The sequence below is a fragment of the Nematolebias whitei genome, chromosome 18 (genome assembly GCF_014905685.2).
Source record: "Nematolebias whitei isolate Nwh7 chromosome 18, NemWhi1, whole genome shotgun sequence".
NCBI classification, from domain to species: Eukaryota; Metazoa; Chordata; class Actinopteri; order Cyprinodontiformes; family Rivulidae; genus Nematolebias; species Nematolebias whitei.
In genome coordinates this window covers 26,955,192-26,978,406 of record NC_056515.1, presented here as the reverse complement: position 1 = coordinate 26,978,406, position 23,215 = coordinate 26,955,192, and the positions used below count along the sequence as shown (strand labels likewise).

The following is a 23,215-nucleotide window of genomic DNA, read 5'->3' as shown; positions in this document are numbered from 1 at the left end:
TGGGCATCTAAATGCATAAACAAAATATTAGCATTTTTAATAAATTTGTACCAATCAAGCAATATATTTGTCTTGAATCATAGTTTTTTATGTCATAAAAAGTAATAAGTAGGACAGCAATCATAGAAATGTTTCAAACCGTATTTTTGAATGGTCTTTTCCTGCCCCCCCCCCCCCCCCTCAGAGAAACATATAATTGTGCAGTTTGTGAAAAACAGTCATAGAAGAGAGTTAAAGCTCAGAGAAGAGAGCATATTCACAGACTAAATTAGGGACAAATGTGAAACCTTTCAGACGTTCTCTTTTCTGTTTCCGTTTTTTTGTTGCCTTGTACTTGTTCCCTTCCGGACCACTGAGTGTTTTTGTCCCTCATTCTGTGTCCTCCACCTCACTGTCCTCTTTATTTTTCCTTCTCTGTTCCCTGTCGTTTTTTTTTTTTCCCTCTGCCACCCCATGGCCATAACCCCAACTAGACATAAAACTGTGTGGTATCATCTGCTCACACTTTACTAATTCAGACACATTTCATTGTCCTGTGTTTTTCTATTGAATTAAACATTTTGGGAATTAAATCAAACCGAGTGACATGGTTTCTTTAAATCTGGCAAGATTTGAAGTGAAACAAGCTGCTGTTTTATATTGCAAAACATTTCCTGTCTTTCAAAAGAATTTCAAGCTTTGATCAAAAACGTTATGAATGTTACTTTGGCTAACAATACATTTTAACTACAATGCCAGCCATATTCATTAAATAAAAGTAAATCGATTTGTTGACATCAATTTTTCCAATATAATCATATATTTTATTTTATTTTTTTGATATTTCAATACCTTTAGAAGTCAAGAAAATAACCAGCCTCCTCATTTTGTTGACAGGGAGCAGAAAATTTGAGAATATTAACAATGGTTGCATGCTTAGCATGACTTTGCTTGTCAGCTGCCATTAGCTGCTGTGCTGCCTGTGTGGAAATGGGTCTGGCATTTCTGTCTGATGCCATAAACATGAGAAGGAAGGATGAACAGAGGACTGAAAGTTTTGATTTAGTATCTTGTACCTCAGGATTGGAGGTAAACAAAATGTTTTAGCGTTGTTATGCAATCTTTAGTATTTTGGAACATGCTAGTTCAATCATGCCATTTATATTCTTAGCCATTTTATATGCACCTTCTTTTGATACAAAGGAGTATATTAAAACTAAAACTGATTCGTACACTGTGTTTATCGAATTGGAGGGACAGCAATGGTTCATTTGGAAGGAGGAGACTCATTTTAACCACCTCTGTGTTAGTGTTTGTTTGTGCGTCTTATAGATCAAATCAAGATTTTGGAAAGAACTTCATCCCAATCAGTTTGAAATTTGCTCTAGAGATGGCAGCATTGGTCTGTCAGCGAGTCTGTGCACAGCTTTGATCCAGACTGAAATAACTTGACTGCTACAAAGATTTTTAATAGACTTTCATGTTCCCCTCAAAAGGATCTTAATGGGTCCTTTTATGTCAAAAGAACCAGATCATGCATTGTTTTTTGTTAAAAATACACTATGCTAAGTTATAAAAATTGTTGCAGTCATAAGGAATAATTTATTACAGCCACTTACAGATTGTTGGTCAATAAACAACTTTTATACAGGCTTTTCAAAAATACTGAACATCCATTATTTAATTTGTAGTAACATGTGCTTAAGTCATCAGACTGTTATGAAGGATTTTTAGACACAGGCACCCAGTGTGAACATTCCTACAAATCTACTCCTTAAAGCTTTTAAAGATATTACACTATTAGTTCACTTACCTTGCAAGAAACATTTAAAGATACACTTAGATATCCAGTAAATACTTTTGAGTCATGGGTGTTCAAACCTGAATTACATAAGAAAAAAGTTTTTGGCTAATTTTGGCTGCCTGAACATAAGAAAAATCTATTAAAGGACAAAACGTCTAAAAAACCCCCCCAAAAAAACCAAAGAAAAATCCAGATGACCTGACTGAACATTGTTGGATTTATTTTTTACATAGATTAATGAGCATAAACTTAGATGTTTTGAACCACTTTGGCATGGCTGCCTCAGAGGAGTGGACGGGGGAGAGGGCGGGCCCCGGAGTCCATCTTATCACCATCAAACAGTTTTTTTCCACAATGGGAGCGTGCTGCTTGTGGGACTCAGTTTGTTTGTGGCTCCTTGGACTAATGAAATCCTTTGGATGAGGGACGAAACGTCTAAGCAAACAAACAAACAAACAAAAAAGAAACTGTCCAGATGACCTGACTGAACATTGTTGATTGATTATTGAGCTTGAAATTTGATATAGGAAAAATACTACCGTTGTTTTTTTGTTTTTGTTTAATAATAAGAACTTTCATGATGAAGTCCTTTTCAAATCATTGTAATCTGTAGTCACTGCACTCATTTAAGATCCTTAAAGTACATTCAATCAGAACTTGGAAAAACTAAACTAATTATAGCATCAGGATATTTAACCTTTATTTATTTATACAGGTTAACCCCATTGAGGCTCGGGGACTCATTTACAAGAGAGACCTAATTTCTTTAACAAAGAGTGATGACAACAGTGGATAACAACGACAACAATAGACAATCATAAAAGAGGCATACATTTTTTTTTTTTTTACAAATTAAAATAAAATGGCAACCAAAAGGAAAAAGTAGTGGAAAAAAAAAAACCCAGCTAGATTATAAGGCATTGTAGAAAACTAAAAACAGGAACATGTCTGCACTGGTTCTTGCCAGGAACTTGGCAGATGTTTGAAGCCACTTAGAGAGGTCAAGGTTGAGAGCTTCAGATCTTTTTGCAAGATATTCCAGGAAACAGGAGCAGAGTAGGAGAAGGTCCTTTTGCCTAGTTCAGTCTGCACTGAGGGGACACTGCATGTAATAATGTCCTGAGAGCGCACGCTGTAGCTGCACTCACGCAGAGCCATGTAGGAGGAGATGTATGAAGGCAACAGACCAAGAAGTGATTTAAAGATGAAAATGTACCAGTGAGAGAGTCTGCATGAAGTTAATGATGTCCAGTTAACCAGTGAATACAGGGTGCAATGATGGGTATGGTAGTTACAGCCATTTATGAATCTTAGCGCACCGTGATAGGCAGAATCCAGCAACTGCAGGGTGCACTGGTCAATCTCAATATGAGATTAACTTATCATTAAGTCACTTTGTATTAGAAGAAACTGCCAAAAAGTAAGAAAATAAGGCATACAATTTAATCAAGAAACCTAAACTTTGATATAGCCACCATTTATCCTAAAATTTCAATGCAAGTCCAGAGTTTTCTCCTATCTATGATAGATGTTATCTGAATTTTCTCATACAATAGTATACACAATGTCACTTTGACGGTTTTCGTAACTGTGGCGTTAATATGACTGCGCATTTTTCGCTTCCCCTGTTAAAATTTTAAGTGAGCTGTGATCCTGAACTTGGCCTTAGCCTCATCTTGTCTGTTCACTGGCTCAGAACAGACCTCTTCCTTTGATAGTTGTTTATTCAGGTCAGAAAGAGAGCGACAGAGAGACACAAAGTAAGAGAAAGATCCCACACTGCTCAAAAAACAGATTGGTCTTGTCTGGCTTCTAGACAAGCTTTTCAAAACTCTTCTTTCACTCCTCTGTCCAATACATGTTTTTCTTCTCTCCTTCTAATCTGTCCTTCTGCCCATTTAGTGGTGAATGGCACAGTGTGAAAGCGGGGGAAAGTGTTTTTGTGTGCTTGATGGGTAACCCTCACTTTTTGAAAAGGCAAATAGGGAGAAGCCGCCATTACCACTGGTATAAAGGGATCTTAAAACAATGGAGTTTTCTGCCACTTTATTAACATTGTACAAACAAGTGCACCATTGCTCTTCTGTCACTTTTCTCTGTCTCATCCCATGAGCCAGACATCTGAGCAATTAACGTGAAAGTGGGGAATTAATGAGCATGCCGAGGGTTAGACAGGCCACTGCTGTATTGGTAATTAAACAGGCTATTTTTTTTTTTTTTTTGCACTGCCATTGAGGTGTTTATTATTTGCAGAAATCCACTTCTGTCCCAGACATATGGGTATTAAAAACAAAACAAACAAAAGTACTGTTTGCATAACTGGGAGAGCGGGGGGAATTTTTAAGAGTTCACAGACCTGTGAGTTTCCGTACTGAGTGGTTCTGAGGTGGGAGAGAACAGCTGAAAGGAAAAGCGGAGGAAATGTGGAAGTAGAAAACATAACAAACAAGAATAATGTCTGGACGTAGTGCGAGGAGTATGGGAACTACGCTGGAAAGAGTGTGATGAGGTGTGACGTGTGTGAGAGCAAAGTGAGTCCCTAAACAAGTCATCATTGACTTGGGTTAGAAAAAACCTGTTAGTAAAATCTGTTGGAGCCAAACGCCATCAAGAAAATGAGTTTACTCTGCTGTTGCACATTTACAAACTTTTATCATTCCCACGTTTCCGATCAAAGTCCTGCTTTTGATACTTTTATTCATACGCGTTTCACTTGTGCCACCTATGTTGGAGCTAAAACACCTCTCACAGCTTCATAGTGAGGATTCAGGAAGCCAACTGGTCTTATCGCAGACAGACACACAAAGCTGTTCTGGTTGTAGGATGGTGAGGTATGCATAAGTGCATGTGTGTGGATGTGTGTGTGTTTAGAGGGGTTGTGGGAGGTGGATGGTGGTGGTGGTGGGGGGGGGGGGGAGGGTTGGAGGCACTTCCTCCTATTCTTCGTCTGTTGAAGAGTTCCCATGAGCGCCCCTGCCAGGAGCTACAGTGTGGCCTCCGCAGGCCGAGCCAGAGCCAGTCTCGCCTGCGTGACGCCACCACACGCTCTCACAGCTCAGGCACTACTGCAGCTTCTGTTGTTCGGGACACACAACAAGGCGCGCTGACACCGAGTGTCACGAGACATATGCAAGAAGAAGGAAGCAGAAAGGAGACAGGGAAGTGAAGGATGGATGGTTTGAGCAATGTTGCAGGACTGTAAATGGAAATTTGGATGCTGCAGCTATTTGATGAACTTGCATGTGCATTGAGGACTGGAGTTGAAGCTTGAAGGTGCATTTGAAGAGTAGAAGTGGTCATTTCCAGAAAACTGAAGATGAATCCTTTTGGGCAAAGTTAATACAGAGAAGTCCAGTGTTACTGAAAATAAATCTCAACGGACCGATCAAGTTGTACATGAAAAATACTCGTTTGTTCAGAAAGCTGAGAAACATCTAACTGGACGGTCACCTGGATACTTCAGGACGGACGCATCTCCCCCATCTACTTTTTGGACAGCTGCCACTGTAGAGATGATTCACAACACCCTGAAGTCCCCCCAGCTGTCAGAGCACAGGAGAACAAACTCAGCTGCACAGAGGAAGCTGTGGCGATACTCGGGCTGCAGAGGGGGCAACCAGGTGGAAAGCCATCGGCGAAGTGTGTGCGTGCTGGCTGCAGACTTGAACGCTGGGGAGGGTGGAGGAAGAGGAGAAGGTGGAGGTGTGATGCACACCATCCATGGGCTGTGTCACCTTTGCATTGGATGCAGGCTGCCTCAGGTGTGTGTGTTTGGAAAAATAAGACAAAAAGAGGGAGAAATGTGTGAAAGCAGGCTGAGGACTCGAGGAGTGGCTGTTGTTAAAAGCTTCATTAAAAGTTTAGATCAATCTGTCACACCACTTAACACACAAGTGCATGCTTTTATTACTATGTAGAAGAAAATGCACTTTTTATGGTCTTTCTGTGGGCAAATGCAAGAGATTTTAGAAGATGTGACTTTTAAAAGTGGAGAACCAAGTCTCTGCTCTTTTTAAATTATTTATTATTTCCGTTGTGAAAGAAGGATGTGAAGGAGGGAGCGAGGAGAAATGAGCAACTTTTGAAATATACAAACTGATGCCACTTTCCTCATATAAACACTTTTATTTACACTGAACCTGCACAAATACGAATATACTTAGTGAAATATATGAACAGGTTTATATTTGCAACTAAAGTTGCAGTAAAATGTTAAAACTAATACTGAGCCTATGACATAAATACAGCTTGACACGTCAATCAGAGGTATTTCTGGGTGTTTCACTGTTATAGTCACTGTAAATACTCACTTTGATAACATTGTCTAATCACGTACAGAATAATGACTTTGCCTGGTGATTTCATTTAGTCTGTATTCAACTGTCAGCAGTTAATGTTAGCCTTTCCTGCGCTGCTGGAAAGTAGATAAGACATGCTCTATAATCACCAAATTAAGACCTGCTCCTCCCTTTATACAGTCACATTCAAAATGATGAAGCACAGCTACAAACGTGTGAGCATGAGCTTCACGATTGTCCTTTTTTTATTACGTCTGAATTAATTCACAAGAAAGTTAAATCTAATGTTTTAATGTCATTAGTTCTTCCATTAAATGACTAATTATAAACTAGCGTAGACACAATTTGAATATTTAATCCATGCAGTCAATATTATGCATGGATTTGACATTTATTCAGTAATTTGTCTTGTGATTAATGCAGCAACAAAAGAACCTTCACACTGATACACTTTATTAGTCCCATTTAGAAATAAAAACGGGTCCTGAAGCTGATCAGTTCAGACGGACCAAACATAATGAAGTGCTTCAACCTAAAAGGCTCTGAGGACTGAAAATGAATCAAATCTGAGTTCAAATTTTGTAACTTTTTGACTTCAGTATGAGGCTTTTGATAAAACTGCATGCAAATACAAAAAGAAAAACACACTGGGGAACATTTATGTGCATCACATTAGGTCATATTTTGTGTTTTCTTTTAATAACACGTCAAACTTTACTGTTAAACTGTTTCACAGCAGTTTGTGGTTTGTCCTCTCCTGCTTAAAACGCCACTTCTATCTTTTGCCAATATTTTCTCCATGTTTATAATCAGCATTTTAACTGTTGTCTCCTTAGATAATTTTGTATTATGTCTTTTTTCAGTTACCATGTTTGCAAAACATCCAGCTTGCCCTAAATTTATTCAAATGTGCACTTTCTTAGATTACTAAAAATGCCAGTTTGTGCGTGACATTGTTTCTTCTGCCTCAGATTAGTGAGTTTACCCTGCTGCATATCATTTCTAATCACACAGTGTATGTGGATCCAGTATTTTGACTGGTAATATTCCGATTCAGCATACATCAGTGATGTGAAGTGTGTGTGTGCATTTTTATAGCAGGTGCCACAGTTATCTGTCTCGCTTTGTAGCCCTATAATTCTTCTTCAAGCAGTATGAGTTTGGTGGTAGATGGAAACGGAGACAAAAAAAAAGTAATACAAGGCACATAAAGACAGCGGACTATAAGGAGCCACAATTATAATCGACATTTTAGGGTCATCGCAAGCTTCAGGCCTCAGAATATTTCCCTGAAGCTGCTGTGCTCCACTTGTAGGCAGACTTTTCAATTTAACAGCATTCACATGCAGTTTTTCTCTGCAGTAGGAAAAAAATAAGAAAAACTGGGAAGGTCAGTGTTTTATGCGTGTGTGGTTATCTGCAGATGAGATGGAAAGTGAACTGTTTTGGATGGAGCTCTGTTGACTTTGGCTCAGACATGCACTAGTTGTTTGGCAAGAGAAAGAGAAACAATAGAAATGAGCTACCAGAACTGTGTGTATGTGTGTGTAGAGTTGTGTGTGTAGTTATGAACTCGTAAATAGTGTGTTTTTTTGTTGTATATTTGAACATCCTCTAATGGGACATTGTAGCACAGTAAATCCTTATTTGTCAGTGTTCTCAATCATGTTATTTTCCCTAATGGAACCAGATTAAAACCCAAAACTTTACTGAGCACAAAAACTTAGAGAGGCAACCTCACCAATAATCATTGTCTGAAGCTTTTCATATTGGTATTTTATGATTTGGTGCATGCTTTTCTGGACATTTTTAAGCAAAATACAAACAGAGTTTGAAAAAAAAATGCAACACAAACATGCACACATCCAGCTTTTATATTGGTCTTTATTAACTTTTTATTCCAAGTTTCCCATAAGTAACCTTTAAATTTTCATATATTTTTGTTTGTTTTGTTTTGTGACACATTTTGAGCTCTGAGAGTGCACAGTCTGGATTTAACAAAGTGCACATTATTAACAGCAAGTTTACATTTTGGTTCCCAGATTTTCTCCAGTGTTCCTCCAACTATTAAACAAAGAATGACTCTTCCCTCTGGAGCTGATCTTTCTACTAATTCAGCTAATTGTATTCTCTGGGAAACTGCTGTCAAGACGGTTTTAATAGGAAGTCGGAGCAGAATACAAATCTACTTAATCATCCAGCAGGAAGGAAGCTGATTGTTTTGCCAGTTTTTTGAGTTATCAGGTTGAAAATGACAAAATTTGTGTAAAAAAAAAATAAAAATGACTGTGTGTTTTATAGGTCACAATCCTTCGAGGAAAGGATGGATATGGATTTACCATCTGCTCCGATTCCCCTGTGAGGGTGCAGGCTGTTGATCCAGGTGAGTTTTGCATTCATGTGCCTGTAATTAAAACTGAAAAGTCTAGAGGTTGTCACCTAAAATTAGAAGGTTGTCATAGCACAAAGATTAAGAAGCCAGCAAGACTCAGCTTGTTGATTTATACCAATTTATAACAAAGCAAAACATCCCACGAATGAGACGGTTCAAAGGAGCATAATCTGTATTATCTAGGATTATCAGAGTGTCTATTTGAACAAAGCTTATCAGTACGGCATGTATAAGGTCACCAGTCTCATCACAAGTTCAACTCAACTCAGCTTATTTATATAGCACCAAGTCACAACAGAAGTCATCTCAGGACATTGTACAAAAACATTTATATACATTACAAATACCCATTATCAAAAGTTATCTAAGGAAACGAGTAGGTTGCATTGAATCTTCACTTCAACACAGTCTCCCATCCTGAACAAACACACTGGCAACAGTGGAAAGGAAAAACTCTCTTTAAGCAGGAATAAACCTCCAGCAGAGGTTCAAACACCAACAGGTAGAGTAAAGTAAAGACAGCAGCAAAATGAAGGTCAATTTGTCCTCCAGCAGTCTAAGCCTATAGCACCATAGGGAGGGCTAAGGGATGGCTCAGGAATCCCAAGTTGACCCTAACTATAGGATTTATCAAAAAGGAAAAACTTAAGCCTAATCGTAAAAGTAGACAATGTGTCAGACTCACAGACAGAAACTGAAAGTTGGTTCCACAAGAGAGGAGCCTGATAACTGAAAGATCTTCCTCCCATTCTGCTTTTGGAAACTCTAGTAACCACAAGTAAACCTGCAGTCTGAGAGCAAAGTGCTCTATTAGGAAAATATGGAACAATAAGATCTGCAATATAAGATAAGATGGAGCTAGGTTGTTGAGAGCTTTGTAGGTTAGAAGTAGGAATTCAAATTCAATTCTGAATTTGACAGGGAGCCAATGGAGAGAAGCTAAAACTGGAGAGAGATGATCTCTCCTATCAACTCCCATTAAAACTCAGGCAGCAGCATTTTGGATCAGCTGAAGACCTTTTAAATAAGTTTTTGGACATAAGTGGAAGGCTGTATCACTTAGAGGGCAGCACGACCTAACACCAAAATATGAACAAATATGTGCTGAACATGACAATTGCGTCACTTCTTAATGATGACATCTCAGAAGACATATCAGTACATCGTATTTTTTGCAACAGTGTTCTCATTAGAAAGAAATCCTGAATAAAAGTATTTTTTTTAATCAAAACAGATTAAATACATTTTGACATAAATATAAAATTTAGTTGTATTTTAATGATTTTTTTTGCATGTTTTATCAAAAACAACTAGTTTCTCATTTTGACAACACATGACATTAAATTTATGATAAATTTTCTGATTATTGATACTTTTGTTTCATATTAATTACACAAGCTATTTAGCTCTTTCTTTTTCTTTTTGAGATGACGTTGAGAATAAACACATGAAAAAAGCTATGACCAACTGGGACCATGTTGTGTCACACCTGATTTTGTTACCTGATAAATCCATCCATCCATTTTCTTTACCCGTTTATTCCATTTTGGGTCACGGGGGTCGCTGGTGCCCATGTCCAGCAATCACTGTGCGAGGGGCGGGGGACACCCTGGACGGGTCGCAAGTCCATCACAGGGACTACCTGATAAATATTCCGTTTAATTAAAGTTTGACAAGCTTGTAGTTTATTTTTGCCAAGTAAAGATGGATCAGCAAGCAGCGTTTTGCAGTTACCAGGAAACATGTCTTTAGAACAATTCATGGCCACTGGAAATCACAAAATAATTCAGCATTCCACACTTGATTATATTTTTACTGTTTTTTAATGTTTTGCTCCTACAGTAATAATCAATTCTGCACATTAATGGTAAAATTAATTTGCTTGTTGCAAAAAACCTCTGCAGGTTTGAGCAGCATGATGTTTGCTATAAAATGTGTAAATACTGTATTTGAACCGTCTTTTCTCTCCCGCAGGGGGTCCAGCAGATCAGGCTGGTCTGCAGCAGCTGGACACGCTCCTGCAGTTAAATGGTCAGCCAGTGGAGCAGTGGAAATGTGTGGACCTGGCTCATGCTATACGGTAACATTTCCAACACACCAGAGCACAAAACTGCACAAATACTTTATTAATGTTAGTTTCAAGACTGAAGATGTTTCATCATTGCATTAGATTTATGGCACCAAACAGAACTTTAGTGCTGTTTAAGTAATTCTAAGTTTTGATGTAAATGCTAAAAATGTGTATTTTGTATTCTGTAGATTTATTTAAGTACCACAAAGTATTAAAAATGATTAATAAACTCTATTTTTTTTCTGTCTTTAGAAACAGTGCCAGTGAGATCACAGTCGTAGTGTGGCGCACCGGTCCCTCTGTCAAACCTAGTTTTGAAGGCCTGATCCACCGGCCCTCATACAAATCCCCTACCTCAAACTATGATGCCCCCTCACCCCCCACCCGCAGGCGTGCACCAGATGCTGGCACAAGTAAATCCCCCCCAACTGTGCCGCCTCTCCCAGCTCACCACCGCGCCGCTGCGTCCCGCAGGCTGCTGGTGAACGGCTCAGAAGCTGGAAACAATGTTGGCATAAGCAGAGGGACCCTCGCGTGGGGGGGCCATGTAGGGTCAACTGAGGAGCTGGATGGGAAACCGCGTCTGCTGCACCATCCTCCAACCGCCACACTGAAAGGAACCAGGGTGAAGGCATCCAATGGGGACAATTACATCATCCTGGCACCCATAAACCCCGGAAGCCAGGTACCACAGACTGGTGGAGGGCTGCATCTTCATCATCTTCTCCGTCCTCCTCATCCTCACTATGGTCATTTGGTGTCTCAACCTAGATATGTTTCTTTACCTTACATCCCTAGTGCTGACAGATAGATGAATGTGTCTGTCTGTGTCCTTCAGATTAATGTTGTTTTATTGATTTTTGAGTGTTTTCCTCACATACATATACACATACTGCACGTATCGTTCAGGTTCATGTAGACATGGAGGAACAGACTGAAAATAAATGTACATATAAAATTACATTGCTGATATTTGTTTGATTACATCCTACCAACCAGGAGTAATTTATTATTGAAAAACAATACTTATAAAAATCATTTATTTGATACATGTCCTATAGATGCATTAACTGTCAGTTTCTATAGCCATGCTTAACAAACAGTATTGTTATTTATTAAAAAAAACAATCAAAAACTTTAAATTATAGTTAATGAAACCACATATTCCAAGAAAGATCCACTGCATTATTTTCCTTTTTTGTATATTTTATACAACACTTACTTATTTTTGCTCTGTATTTGAAGTAAAAGTCGTAATTATAAAAGCGCAATAAAGAAAACTGATTAAATCCAAAAGACTGATCTGAATTACTCAGCTAACACCCCTTTAATAACGCAATACTAACCCAATCAAACTGAATCACTTATACAAAGTTTAAACCTGCATTAAATTAACTAACTCATCTTTTTATGTGTGTTTTTGATTGTAAATGTTTCTGCGGTGTGTGTTTGTGTGTTGCACATTCTTCGTTCAGTGTTCTCATTTTCATGATTTTCTTCTTCTAGTTCAGGAAAGGGACGCAAAAAAGATGTGAGCAGTCTGGCTCGTAAGATCAGTTTGAAGTTAGGAGGGAAAGCAGAGGAAGAGTCAGAGAGATGACAGAATGTTTATTTAAAGAAAGAATATGTTTAGCCTCGGGCATAAGAGCTACATACTGGAACAGAGGACAAACCTTCCTGTTGAAATCTCCAGTTTCAGTTTCAAATAAGAGAGGCAGAGATTTGATGACCAGACTAACAATAAGGAAAGCCCTTTGGAAATGGGTCACGCTTGCACCATCTTACTACGTCAAAATATTAAACTCCACACTAAAAACTTTAAAACATCATTATTTTTGAAAATGCATTTATGTATTTGCCATTATTTGGTGTTTTCTAAATATTGCTCCAACCCCCTCATTAATCTGATCAGCACATAATGTGTTGGCAGTTTTTATTCTTACTCCTTCAGCAGATTATTTATGTCGTGACAAGCAAACCATGTCTTGCTGAGTGTGAGACTCAGCGCGAGCTACAACAAAAGGTGTTAACTGGGTGAAATATCAGCACAAACATCTTAAACGTTACAGCTTAATACAGCCAATCAGTGTCCAGTTAGTTTTCTCTTTACATCATAAAACATCATCCTAAACAAGAAATTATACTTGGCTCACATAATTTTACGTTTTATACTTTTACTGTGTTACAGCTGTAGTTTTACTTCTTTAAACGGCCTTAATGCCAATTCAAACTACTCTGCTTTCAGATCCTGAGGCCTGTTTATCAGGACAACCAGGGTACATTAGGTAAGACACACATTGCTTAATGTTTATTTTTATAATTTAGTGTTAGGTTTCCATCTTCATTACTTTGCTGTGAACCCAATTTTTTTAAATTGCATTTTGATTTCTCATTTCAGGTTATTGTTTTTTTTACTGAAAATCCCTAAAATATAAAACAACTTTGACTTACCTATCCTAACAGATAGATGAGATATGTTTGAATTCTCAAACATATTTGAATATTAAAGTATAATGACTGGATGTTAATATTTATAAATCTCTCTCCAGTAGCAACGATTCTTCCGTTTGTTTTGCAGCTGCAGGTTACAGCAGGTTATACCCGACTCGACAGACTTCTGGTCCGCAGCCTCAGAGTGGTGGTGGTGGTGGTGCTTCTTCTGGGGGTGTCGGTGGTGGGGGAGGTAGCAGTGGCGGCCTCTCCAGCCGAACTGGCTTCCTTCGTCGATCTAACAACTCCAAGATATCAAAAGGATCATCCACCTCCACCAGTGTTGGTGCACCCAACTACCCGCAGCAGAACGCTAATTTTGCCAACTATCAGAACTGCACGATCGTCCGGTCACACGCTCCACACGCCAATTATGGATATGTCAAAGTTGCACCGAAAATCCTCATCTTCCCCATATTTGTTCAGGTGAGCCAGTTTGTGTAGGTTTCACAGTTCTGATAGACATATTCCTCTAAATAATGTTTAGTGAGTAGTTTACACTATGATTGTTTTAAAAACTACCATATTTTTCGGACTACAAAGTATAAGGCACACTTAAAATCCTTTAATTTTCTCAAAAATCAAGAGTGAGCTTTATAATCCAGTGCGCCTTATAGTCCGAAAAATACGGTAGTCTTAAAATGTTGTTTGAATTTGATTCATTCATCCATTATCTTTTACCCGCTTCTTCCTTTTTGGGTCATGGAGGTCACAGGTACCCATGTCCAGCTATCACCGTGCGAGTGGTGGGGTACATCCTGGACAGGTGTCCATCACAGGATTGAATTTGACACAATAATAATTATAAATAAAATACTAGAATGTTCAAATTTGCATACATACTCAGACTTTGGTATGGTGTGACTGCATGAGCTTGTTTTGTATTCTGCTTGTGTATTTTTGCTTGAGATGAACGTACAACTTGACTGGAGCCTGTGTTTATAATGACATTTATTGCTATAGCAAAGCTTTTTTCATTATAACATGCTGTGGAATTTTAATGTGAAGCTCCAATGGAAAAAACAAAACAAGAACAAACTTTTAAAGTTGTTGAAACTTTCTGCTTTGTGTAAACAGAAACTGTAGCATCATACAGCTCAAGGACTTTTCTTGTTTCACATTTGGTTTTAAAGGAAATACACATTTGTGGTTTGAGTTTGCCAATATTTATGATTATGCTATTTATCATTTGGCTTTCCTTTGTTTAAAAGTCATATATTATGGTTGCATGTGCTTTTTATCCCAATACTTGTATTTTTATAAGTAACAGTAAACACAAAATAATTGCCGATACTTGCTCTTTACGGTCAAACTAAAAACACTCAAATACAATATTAACAAACAGAACCAAATACTTTAAAATCATTTATTGCTAAATGCAAATACTTTAAAATAATTTATTGCTAAATGGTCAGTTCTGCTAGGCAACATACCAGAAAAATGTGCTTAAAAACAACAATAACCTTAATGCTCCTACTTTTTTTGTTTTTTACTACTACTACTACTTTTTATTACTCCTACTAGGGGAGTGGTGGCACAGAGGTTAGAGAAGATGGGCCTGTGATTGGAAAGTTGCAGGTTCAACTCCCCGGACTGACAACATCACCTGCCTCCACCCTCATTTGCCCCGCCCTGGGCCCTTGAGCAAGGCCCTTAAACCCCACCATCTGCTCTCAAACAGGTCTCTCTTGAAAATGAGTTCTCGTGACTCAATGAGACTACCTGGATAAATAAAGGGTAAATAAAAAAAAAAAAAAAAAAGATTTAGATGTATCTAAGTTTACCTCCTTCAAACTTTCTAACTTGAAAATGGAAAGCTTGTGATACAACATCTTAATAAATCCTGTTGAATTGTTTCCAAACACAACACCGACCCCAGTTTTTGTATTCAAGTTACACACATCTTGAATCAACTCTGTCACAGTTTGGACTTCACAGGAAGTCCCCTCCTCCCACGCTGTGGCATTGCTTCATTTTATTTGTCAGACTTGTAATTCTCAACCACACTTTTTTTTTTTTTTTATCTCGGGTTGCAACTCACTTAGTTACTTCCAGTTGCGCCGGCATCAGTAAAAAGACATTTCTGTTGTTTAGCTGTTCATTTGGATTGAGGATTCAAAATGGATTTGGTATTGTAAACATTTGACTAAATCTTCAAGCTACTAAACTTAACTACGTATTTTTAAGCTTAACGCATGCTCATTAAGAGAGTATCAGTACTGTAATATCAGCAATATGGCCATGTAAGATTTGTTAAATACCTGAAACGTGACTGGAAGAGAATCAAAGTTACTTTAAAACTTCGTCTTTGCTTCTAACCAACCTATTTATATCATTCTTTTATTTTTAGCCTCTTGACCTTTGCAGCCGAACACTCATCATATCTGAGGAGATGATACTCCACGAGAGCCAGCACCACTCTCAAAAGGTGCGTGACATCAGTGCAATAAACACTGTTTTTTTAATGTCAGTGCATGTGTTTGTTTATGTGTGATAAACATCTGTAAGCTTAGTTTTTTTAATGTTGCAACAATTCCAGTGAAGCTGAATGAAGGCTCAGCTTCTGCTTGATGCAAATAGAGAAGAGTCGCTTCAATTCACGGATCTGAAAATTATTTTTGTGATGAATGTTATCTAAAGCTAATTCAGAAATTAGACTGATTTTCATTTTTATTTTATTTTATGTACTTATGTAATCCAAAATTTGTGAAGCAGCAATAAAGAAATTTTTGTGCTGCAAAAATAATACAAAATGAAAACTAACAAAAGTGTGCATAGATATTCAGGACTTTTACTTTGAAGCTATAAAACAAAGTGTTGGTAATTACCACCAAAAATCATAGTTATTTTCATCGAATTAACACGATTGTGGTTATGTCACATATATTTTTTAAATATTTCTACACCTTTTGAAAGGCTTCCTTGTCTGGAACAGCACAAATCAAGCAGCAGTGTAGATAATGAAACTCCACAGAGATTAAGGATAAAGTTCAACAGTAAAAACAGGTCGAATTTGGTCAGATTTGTTTATATACTCTGGATAAAACAATAACATTTATTAATGAAAAATAAAAATTGGCACAACAATAAAATTACTAGGAAAGGACAAACTACCACAACTCGTGTTCTCAACATGAATGAAAGTGAAACCCTGAATAAACTGTAAACCTCAACAGATTTTAAAGTCTAATGAAGTGGGAATAAAAAAAGAAGGGTCAGAAATCATTGTTTAAAAAAGTACTTTTACCTTTTGACAAAATTATATTGGGACTTTAATGCATATGTTAAAAAAATACTGTGTGTCGTATAAAACTCAGTGTTTCTTGTTATCCTTAGTACACCACCTCCACCGTAAAGCATGGCCGCGGTAGCATCATGCTGTGGGAAACATAGTCATCTGTACACTTCAAACAACAATCCGTGATTTAGGATTATTGTTTGCTAGTAGACCCCGCCTGGTTTATGGAACTTGAACAGTTGAGAAAAATGTGTACACTTTCTAAACTGGGAGACACGTGTGACTTCACCGGAGCATAGAGAGAAAAAAAAACAAAGAAAAAACAACTCATCATATTATGTCCATCACAACAAATAACAACCAGCAAATTAACCTGGATGTGCAACAAATTTAAATCCTCTTGTGTGTCTAAAATATAAGATCTTTGCTAGAAAATAAGATTGTTTTTGTTTGGAAAGTGTCATTTTTCATATTTGTTTTTAGAAATGCATTGTAAGGTAATTTCTGGTATGCGGCAGAGTACGGTGCTGTGTTCATGGAGTCCCTCTGGAGTTGTAAAACAAATATTTTTCTGCCAGTGTTTGTCATGAGGGAGTTTCTCTCCCCGGTGCTGCTTTCAGCTGGCTGTTTTTGTGATTTCTCTGTGTTGTTCCAGTTGAGAGTGTTTATTTATATATTTTTTTTGTGTGTGTGGTGCACACAAACTGTTAGGCTAACAAGTTTATTATTTTATGTTTTTGTTATCTTTTAAAACAAAAAAGTATTGACAAGAAATATTCATTTACGAAACAAGAAAGTAACAGACACAGTGTAGAATAATTTGGTGTAATTGTTACAATGGATACTGAAACACAAAATAAAAGTTCAGCGAGAACCACAATCAGAGATAACGCTGGTAAAATGAAAGTGTATTTGGGACTTTCTGTAAATTAAAAAAATAAATAAATAAATAAATAAATAAATAAAAAAAAATAATAAATAAATAAATAAATAAATAAATATATATATATATATATATATATATATATATATATATATATATATACATATATAACAACAAAATCGAGGGGAAGTGGTGGTGCAGAGGTTAGAGAAGGCGACTATGTGATCGGAAGGTCGTCAGTTCGACTCCCCAGACCAACAACATCAAAATGTACTGTAGTTGAAACACCCATGCCTGCCTCCACCCTCATTTGCTCCATGCTGTGCCCTTGAGCAAGGCTCACCCGGGTGCCCTAGATAGCAGCTCTCTACTCCACACAGAGGGCTGTGGTAGCTCGGTGGTCTGCGGTTGAGTCACAAAGAACATCTGGTGTAAAAACAATTGCCAAGCCTTCGTGCGAGTTAGTTCGCTGTGGTGACCCCAGAAGAAGAGAGCAGCTGAAATAATATATTTTTTTGTAAAAAATGTTATGTTTTTTATTGTAATGTACTTTTAACATATATATTTTAATTGTACACATTGTTCTATGTAATAATTGCCCATTTTGCATGTTTGTCCACCAACTCCAACCTATGCACATGCATGTTAACAACCCCCTACCCTCAGCTCCCCTCCATTCTGCCCCCCCCCCCTTCAAAGGAAGCCACAAAAAAAAAAAAAAAACATTGTCTCGAGAGATGAACTCTGATAATCAGAGTGATTATGTTCTGTCTGTGATGGGTGTACTTCGCTCTGCATGAAGGAACTGACTTACAAAAATCTTTTTTTTTGCAGTGTTATTGTTTTGGCATTATTACTTAAAATATTTTCTGTGTGCTTGTTCATTTTCTATTATTGTTATTTTAAATCATATCTTTCTAACAAACCACAGGGTTTACTCTGAGAGCAAAAACAGTCAAAGTCACAGTTAAAATGAAACGTGCGGACGACAGCAGAATGAGTCTACAAAGGCAAAAATAATTTATGTGTTTTGGAATGTAGTTTTCACCTTAAACAGATCTTAAAAAAATTAAATAAATTAACCTTCTGGAAACAAAGCCAGTTTCAGATAATGTGTGTGAAACTCTTTGGACTGCACATGTTTGAAAGGTGTAAGCCACAATAATTGCTTGCGACACCATCATCATCGCCAACGTCCTGCCATTCACTTCTTATATTTTTTTAAACTTCCTGTTTCTCACTTTATAATCTTCATCTCCCCTCTTTTTTTCAGGTTACAGTGTTCATCTACAGCGACTTGATGCTCATGACGAGAGAAAACGAGCCAGGCAGGTGTAACGTCCTCCAGAGTCCGCTGTATCTCCGACACCTGCGGCTCCAGGATGGTATGGAAGCTTTAGCACGCCTACAAGACTCAGCTGAGACTCTGTAACGTTAGCACTGTCTCGTCAAATAATCTGTGGGTGTGACATGTTTGTCATGAAGTGCAACTCAAAGCTTAAAATGTATAGCAAGTTAAAATAAGTCGTGCTGCACTTCTCCAATCACATTTGCAGGTGGAACTGTGTTTGGGCTTCTGCATTTCAGCTCCAGATTAGAAAATAAAATGCAAACGTCTCAAGCAGAAATAAACATACAGTACTATGGGCCTAGAGATATTTTCAGTTGTGTGTAGCCGAAGGATATTTATGAAATAAGTGCCCATTTCCTGCCACTTTGTCTTCTAATTTCATCCCAGTGTAAACGATTGTCTCCTCCAGGCAGTATGGAGAGAAAAACTCGGCCATCAGGGCCACACAGTGCCCAGGCAAATCAAATAAATAAAACTAGCTGTAAACATCTGTGAGTAGTTGGAGAGCAGAGGCACAAGGCCAGGACACAATGAGTTCACTTGGACCCTGAAATCCAAAAGCTGATGAATGCAGAAGCTGTTGGTTCTGACTGCAACTCATTGGTTGATAAGTTTGCTGAGCAGGATCTGAACAAAGATACGAAGAGAGTTTTGTTTTGTCTGAACTGAGTGATGTAGGAGTGTGGCAGCAGAGAGGGTTAAAGGCGACTGTGGGGTCAGCAGATGTGGGGGTGGGCGATGTTTGGAACAGACTGGTGTCTGCTCTGATGCTTTTGATGTTGTGGGGAAAAGAAGTTTGAATAAATCTTTGTCTGATGTGACAAAGTGATTTGAATTAAGCTGTCACCTGAGCTCAAAGTTCTCAGGAAAAAGCTCCAAATGTCTAAATCCTTTGAAATGCAGTGGTGTGCACGTTAGATCCATTCACCGCCTTTAAGTATATGAACAATAAGCTAATAAACCCCAAAAGGCATTGTCAGTAAGTTTATTTAGAAGATTAGTTGTTTTATCTATAACATTAGAATCCTGGTTTTTGTGCTTTTATGCACATTATTTACTTGTTATTTAGACTCCTGAGATACATGTACCATATTTTTCGCCCTATAAGTTGTGTTTTTTTTTTGCATAATTTGCACGCCCTGTGACTTATATGCCAAAGCGACAAACTTATAAACCAATATGGCTGAGATGTGACCATTTTCATTCATTCTGACTGAAAATATTGAACACTACAATTTTCAGCCAGGCACTTGAGGTGTATGGCATGCCATTGTATTATGTAAAAGGGAAAAGTGGCTATTAATAATACAATCGGCTTGCCATAGTCTGCCACCTTCATTCTGCTCGCTGCTTGGAGCAACCGTCAAACCAGCTTCATTTTGCTGCACCGCCCCGGCGAAATGCAGTTAATTTGATCATTAAAGTGCATTTATTAAGTAAACGTGCAACTGAGACACACCTTTGCTATAATGTTGAGCAAACAAATAATTGTTTTAGGTGCTTATCATGTTAAATTTCAATGAAATGCACATAATTCCTCCTGATTTCCTCCCTGTCTGTGCGCTCCCAGAGCACAGAGGCAGCAAATACTTTTGAAATACAGCTGATTTGACCATTAAAGTCCTTTTATTAGGTAAAAGTTCAACTGAGACACACCTTTACTATAACGTTGAACTAACAAATAATTGTTTTTAATGGGTTATCTTGTTAAATTTCAAAGAAATGCACAGCAAACCCTCCCTCCGTGTGTGCCATTTATGTGAATCAGGTTTTGAAATGCAGCTGACTTGACCATCAAAGTGCATGTATTAAGCAAAAGTTAGGCTGAGACACACCTTCACTATAATTTAGAGCAAACAGATAATTGTTTTTAAGTGTTAATCTTATTAAATTGTTGTTGGTTCTCCCGCGCACACTCCCACGGCTGCCATTTAGCAGCCAATTGATTTTTGGCACAACACCGGCCCACATTTCTAGGTTATCAGCGGTGACGCATGATAGATGCGACTTATATGGCGAAGTGACATATTTATGGATTTTTCCACTTTATTAGACATATTTGGACTGATGCCACTTATAGGGCGGAAATTACGGTACTGAAACTTGACTACTGTAGCAGACAAATGCAGAAAAAGAGAAGAATTACAGATAAACCTGCATTTATTATTTGCTGTTTGACTTCGTTTTTATGTGGTTGACGCATTATTTTTTGCCACAGCCAATTGGGAATCATCATAAAAACATCAATTTGATCAAGTTTACAAGGACGTTAAAACGCTAGGATTCCTTTGTCCTGAATATGCTGTGAAAAGTTACCTGTTGAGTGTCTTTCTTAGGGGTTAACAGAAATGTAAAATACTGAATAGGGTTATTAAAACACATTTAGTCTGCAGCTAAAGGTGCCATAGTGAGAAAAAAAATGACATCAGGTGTGCAGTCAGTGTTGTTGGAGTATTTCTGTGTTCAGAATATGACACCCAGATGAGCGTTTTTGTTCTTTAGACGTCACTGATCTCCTCTGGGTCACTTGTGACCCCCCGTCCTGCACCCTATCAATCATTACCAGCAGGGTGGAGGACTCAGAAGGGCTTGTGTGCGTGTTTCATGAGAGGACCCTCACACAGACACAGATACTCACCTCCACCCTGCTGCTTGTCATTGTTATTTCACTTTGGCAACGTCACTCAGGAAGGAGGCGCCGGGGGATTGTGTTTGTTTCAGCGAGGGCGTGTTCGTCGTATGTGTGTGTGTGTGTGTTAAATGTGCATGTAATCACACAGGCAAGTTCAATAAACGGGCTTTCCTGTGTTCCTGTTACCCCAATACTAGGCTGAAGAGCGTGGGAAACAATGAAAATGACATAAGACACACAAAAACTGAAATGACTGTGCGCCAATCAAAACATTGTCTTTATAATTAACAAATCATCACAACTATTTTACCTTTAATCCACAGCAGTGATGTGCGAAGGTACAAAACAAGTTTTTTTTTTTTTTACTAAGTTACTTGTTTTTTTACACTCAAAAGATCAATACAAGAATTGGGCTGTGAAACAACTGGTTTAAAAAGCAGCAAATATTTAAATATTTTGAAGAGCTTCATTAAACCAGAAGAACTATTACAAGAAAATCTGGCACATTGGAAATAAAATCTAAAGAAATGTCTGAAGACTTTTTTTACAGATCGGCACAAGATGCAAATAAATACTGAACACCTCCTGCACTCAAGCATCCATAAGAAAGAAAATAATTCTATCAAACAAACATGTTTTTTTTTTTACTTTGTTTATGACTTAAAGCTAACATTTGTAGTTCTTTTTTCCATTTTTCATAAAAAAGTTGAGCTCTCAAGCAGAAAGATTTACAAAGACATATAAACTATTTGCACATTTATTTTTCATGGAGACTAAATGATAAAACATTCATGTTAAGGTTAAATCAACTTCCCTGACAGACCTTTAGAATAAACGTTCGTTTTTTTTGGACAAACAAATACTGGTGCAACATTGACCTCTGCTGGAAGCGTTAAATCAAAGCAGCATTACTGTGCTGACCTGCTCAATATATTAAGCCTCGGAGTCCTTTCTTTGTTTTTAAACACCTTGTGTTAAATTAGTTTTCCTTAGTAAGAGGTTTAGTTAAACTGTTGGTGTCTAAATTCATACATGTAAAAAAACACCTAAAAATAAATGGAAAAAGTGGGTGAAACGCTAACGGACATGGCAAACAGAAGCCAATAGGATATTATGTTTTGTTGCACTTTTTTGTTCTCATGAACAGTGTTTATGTAACAAATGAAATAAGAGGAGCAGTAAGAGAAGTTTATACATTATCGTCTGTTTTACAGTCACCCAGCTGCAGGGAAATGAGCATGAAGTTAGATTCAGTTACAGAAGTTGCAGAAATGCTCAGACACAGCCAGATGACTTCATATTCTGAACTGTGGAGCAAGAGGTTTCAAAGATGTTTCAGTTTTCATAAACAGATTTGGGTGACAGTTTCAGTCTGCCGAGTCAAAAACTGGGTTCATGCTTACTGGAAGTGCAGTAACACATAAGTGTTTAAGAAAGGTCAACAACTTCCTTTAAAGCAGTGACGGCTGGTGGAGTTTTCTTCAGTTGGGGTTATAAGTGTGTGGCGTAAAAATGTCCATTGTTTCATGAGCCTGGATGGATGTAGGTGCTCACGTAGAACTGCATCCAGTGATGCTTCAAAATCCACCAGTCTTCTAAAAATACACAGATTTTCTGAGCTTTCACTTTCATCATGGCCACGCAGGGCAAGTTCAAATGCACCATAGAACTTGACACTACATTATTTTTGATATAATGTGCCTGTTTTTGTCAAACTCCTCATTGTGCTTATGGATCCCTACCCTGTAGCCTTCAGCCAGCTGAGATGAAATGTTTATTTTCACAAACATGGCTAGTCGCAGTACATTTTCCCTGTGGATCCCAGATTGTTCATGCATCTTTGCCTTTTCTGAAAAATTCTTTAAATCAGTCATACCTGCCTTAATCCATGCTGGGTCAGATCCTGATGTTTGAAAAAGGAGGCAGGGAAAGCAGAATAAAGCATTAGCCTTGCTATATACAGGTCCTTCTCAAAAAATTAGCATATTGTGATAAAGGTCATTATTTTCCATAATGTAATGATAAAAATTAAACTTTCATATATTTCAGATTCATTGCACACCAACTGAAATATTTC

The 23,215-nt window shown here is 37.7% G+C and overlaps 1 protein-coding gene across 1 annotated transcript in view; it reads left to right on the top strand.

Moving 5' to 3' along the window:
* rgs3a (regulator of G protein signaling 3a) overlaps positions 1 to 23,215 on the top strand; it is a 140,193-nt gene that overhangs the window by 41,207 nt on the left and 75,771 nt on the right. The window contains exons 9-17 of the mRNA XM_037692167.1: positions 8,383 to 8,464; positions 10,448 to 10,553; positions 10,797 to 11,229; positions 12,790 to 12,829; positions 13,123 to 13,460; positions 15,385 to 15,462; positions 18,429 to 18,540; positions 19,503 to 19,506; positions 22,361 to 22,400. Coding sequence (XP_037548095.1) covers positions 8,383 to 8,464; positions 10,448 to 10,553; positions 10,797 to 11,229; positions 12,790 to 12,829; positions 13,123 to 13,460; positions 15,385 to 15,462; positions 18,429 to 18,540; positions 19,503 to 19,506; positions 22,361 to 22,400 — 1,233 coding nt within the window. The remainder of the gene's footprint in view (positions 1 to 8,382; positions 8,465 to 10,447; positions 10,554 to 10,796; positions 11,230 to 12,789; positions 12,830 to 13,122; positions 13,461 to 15,384; positions 15,463 to 18,428; positions 18,541 to 19,502; positions 19,507 to 22,360; positions 22,401 to 23,215) is intronic.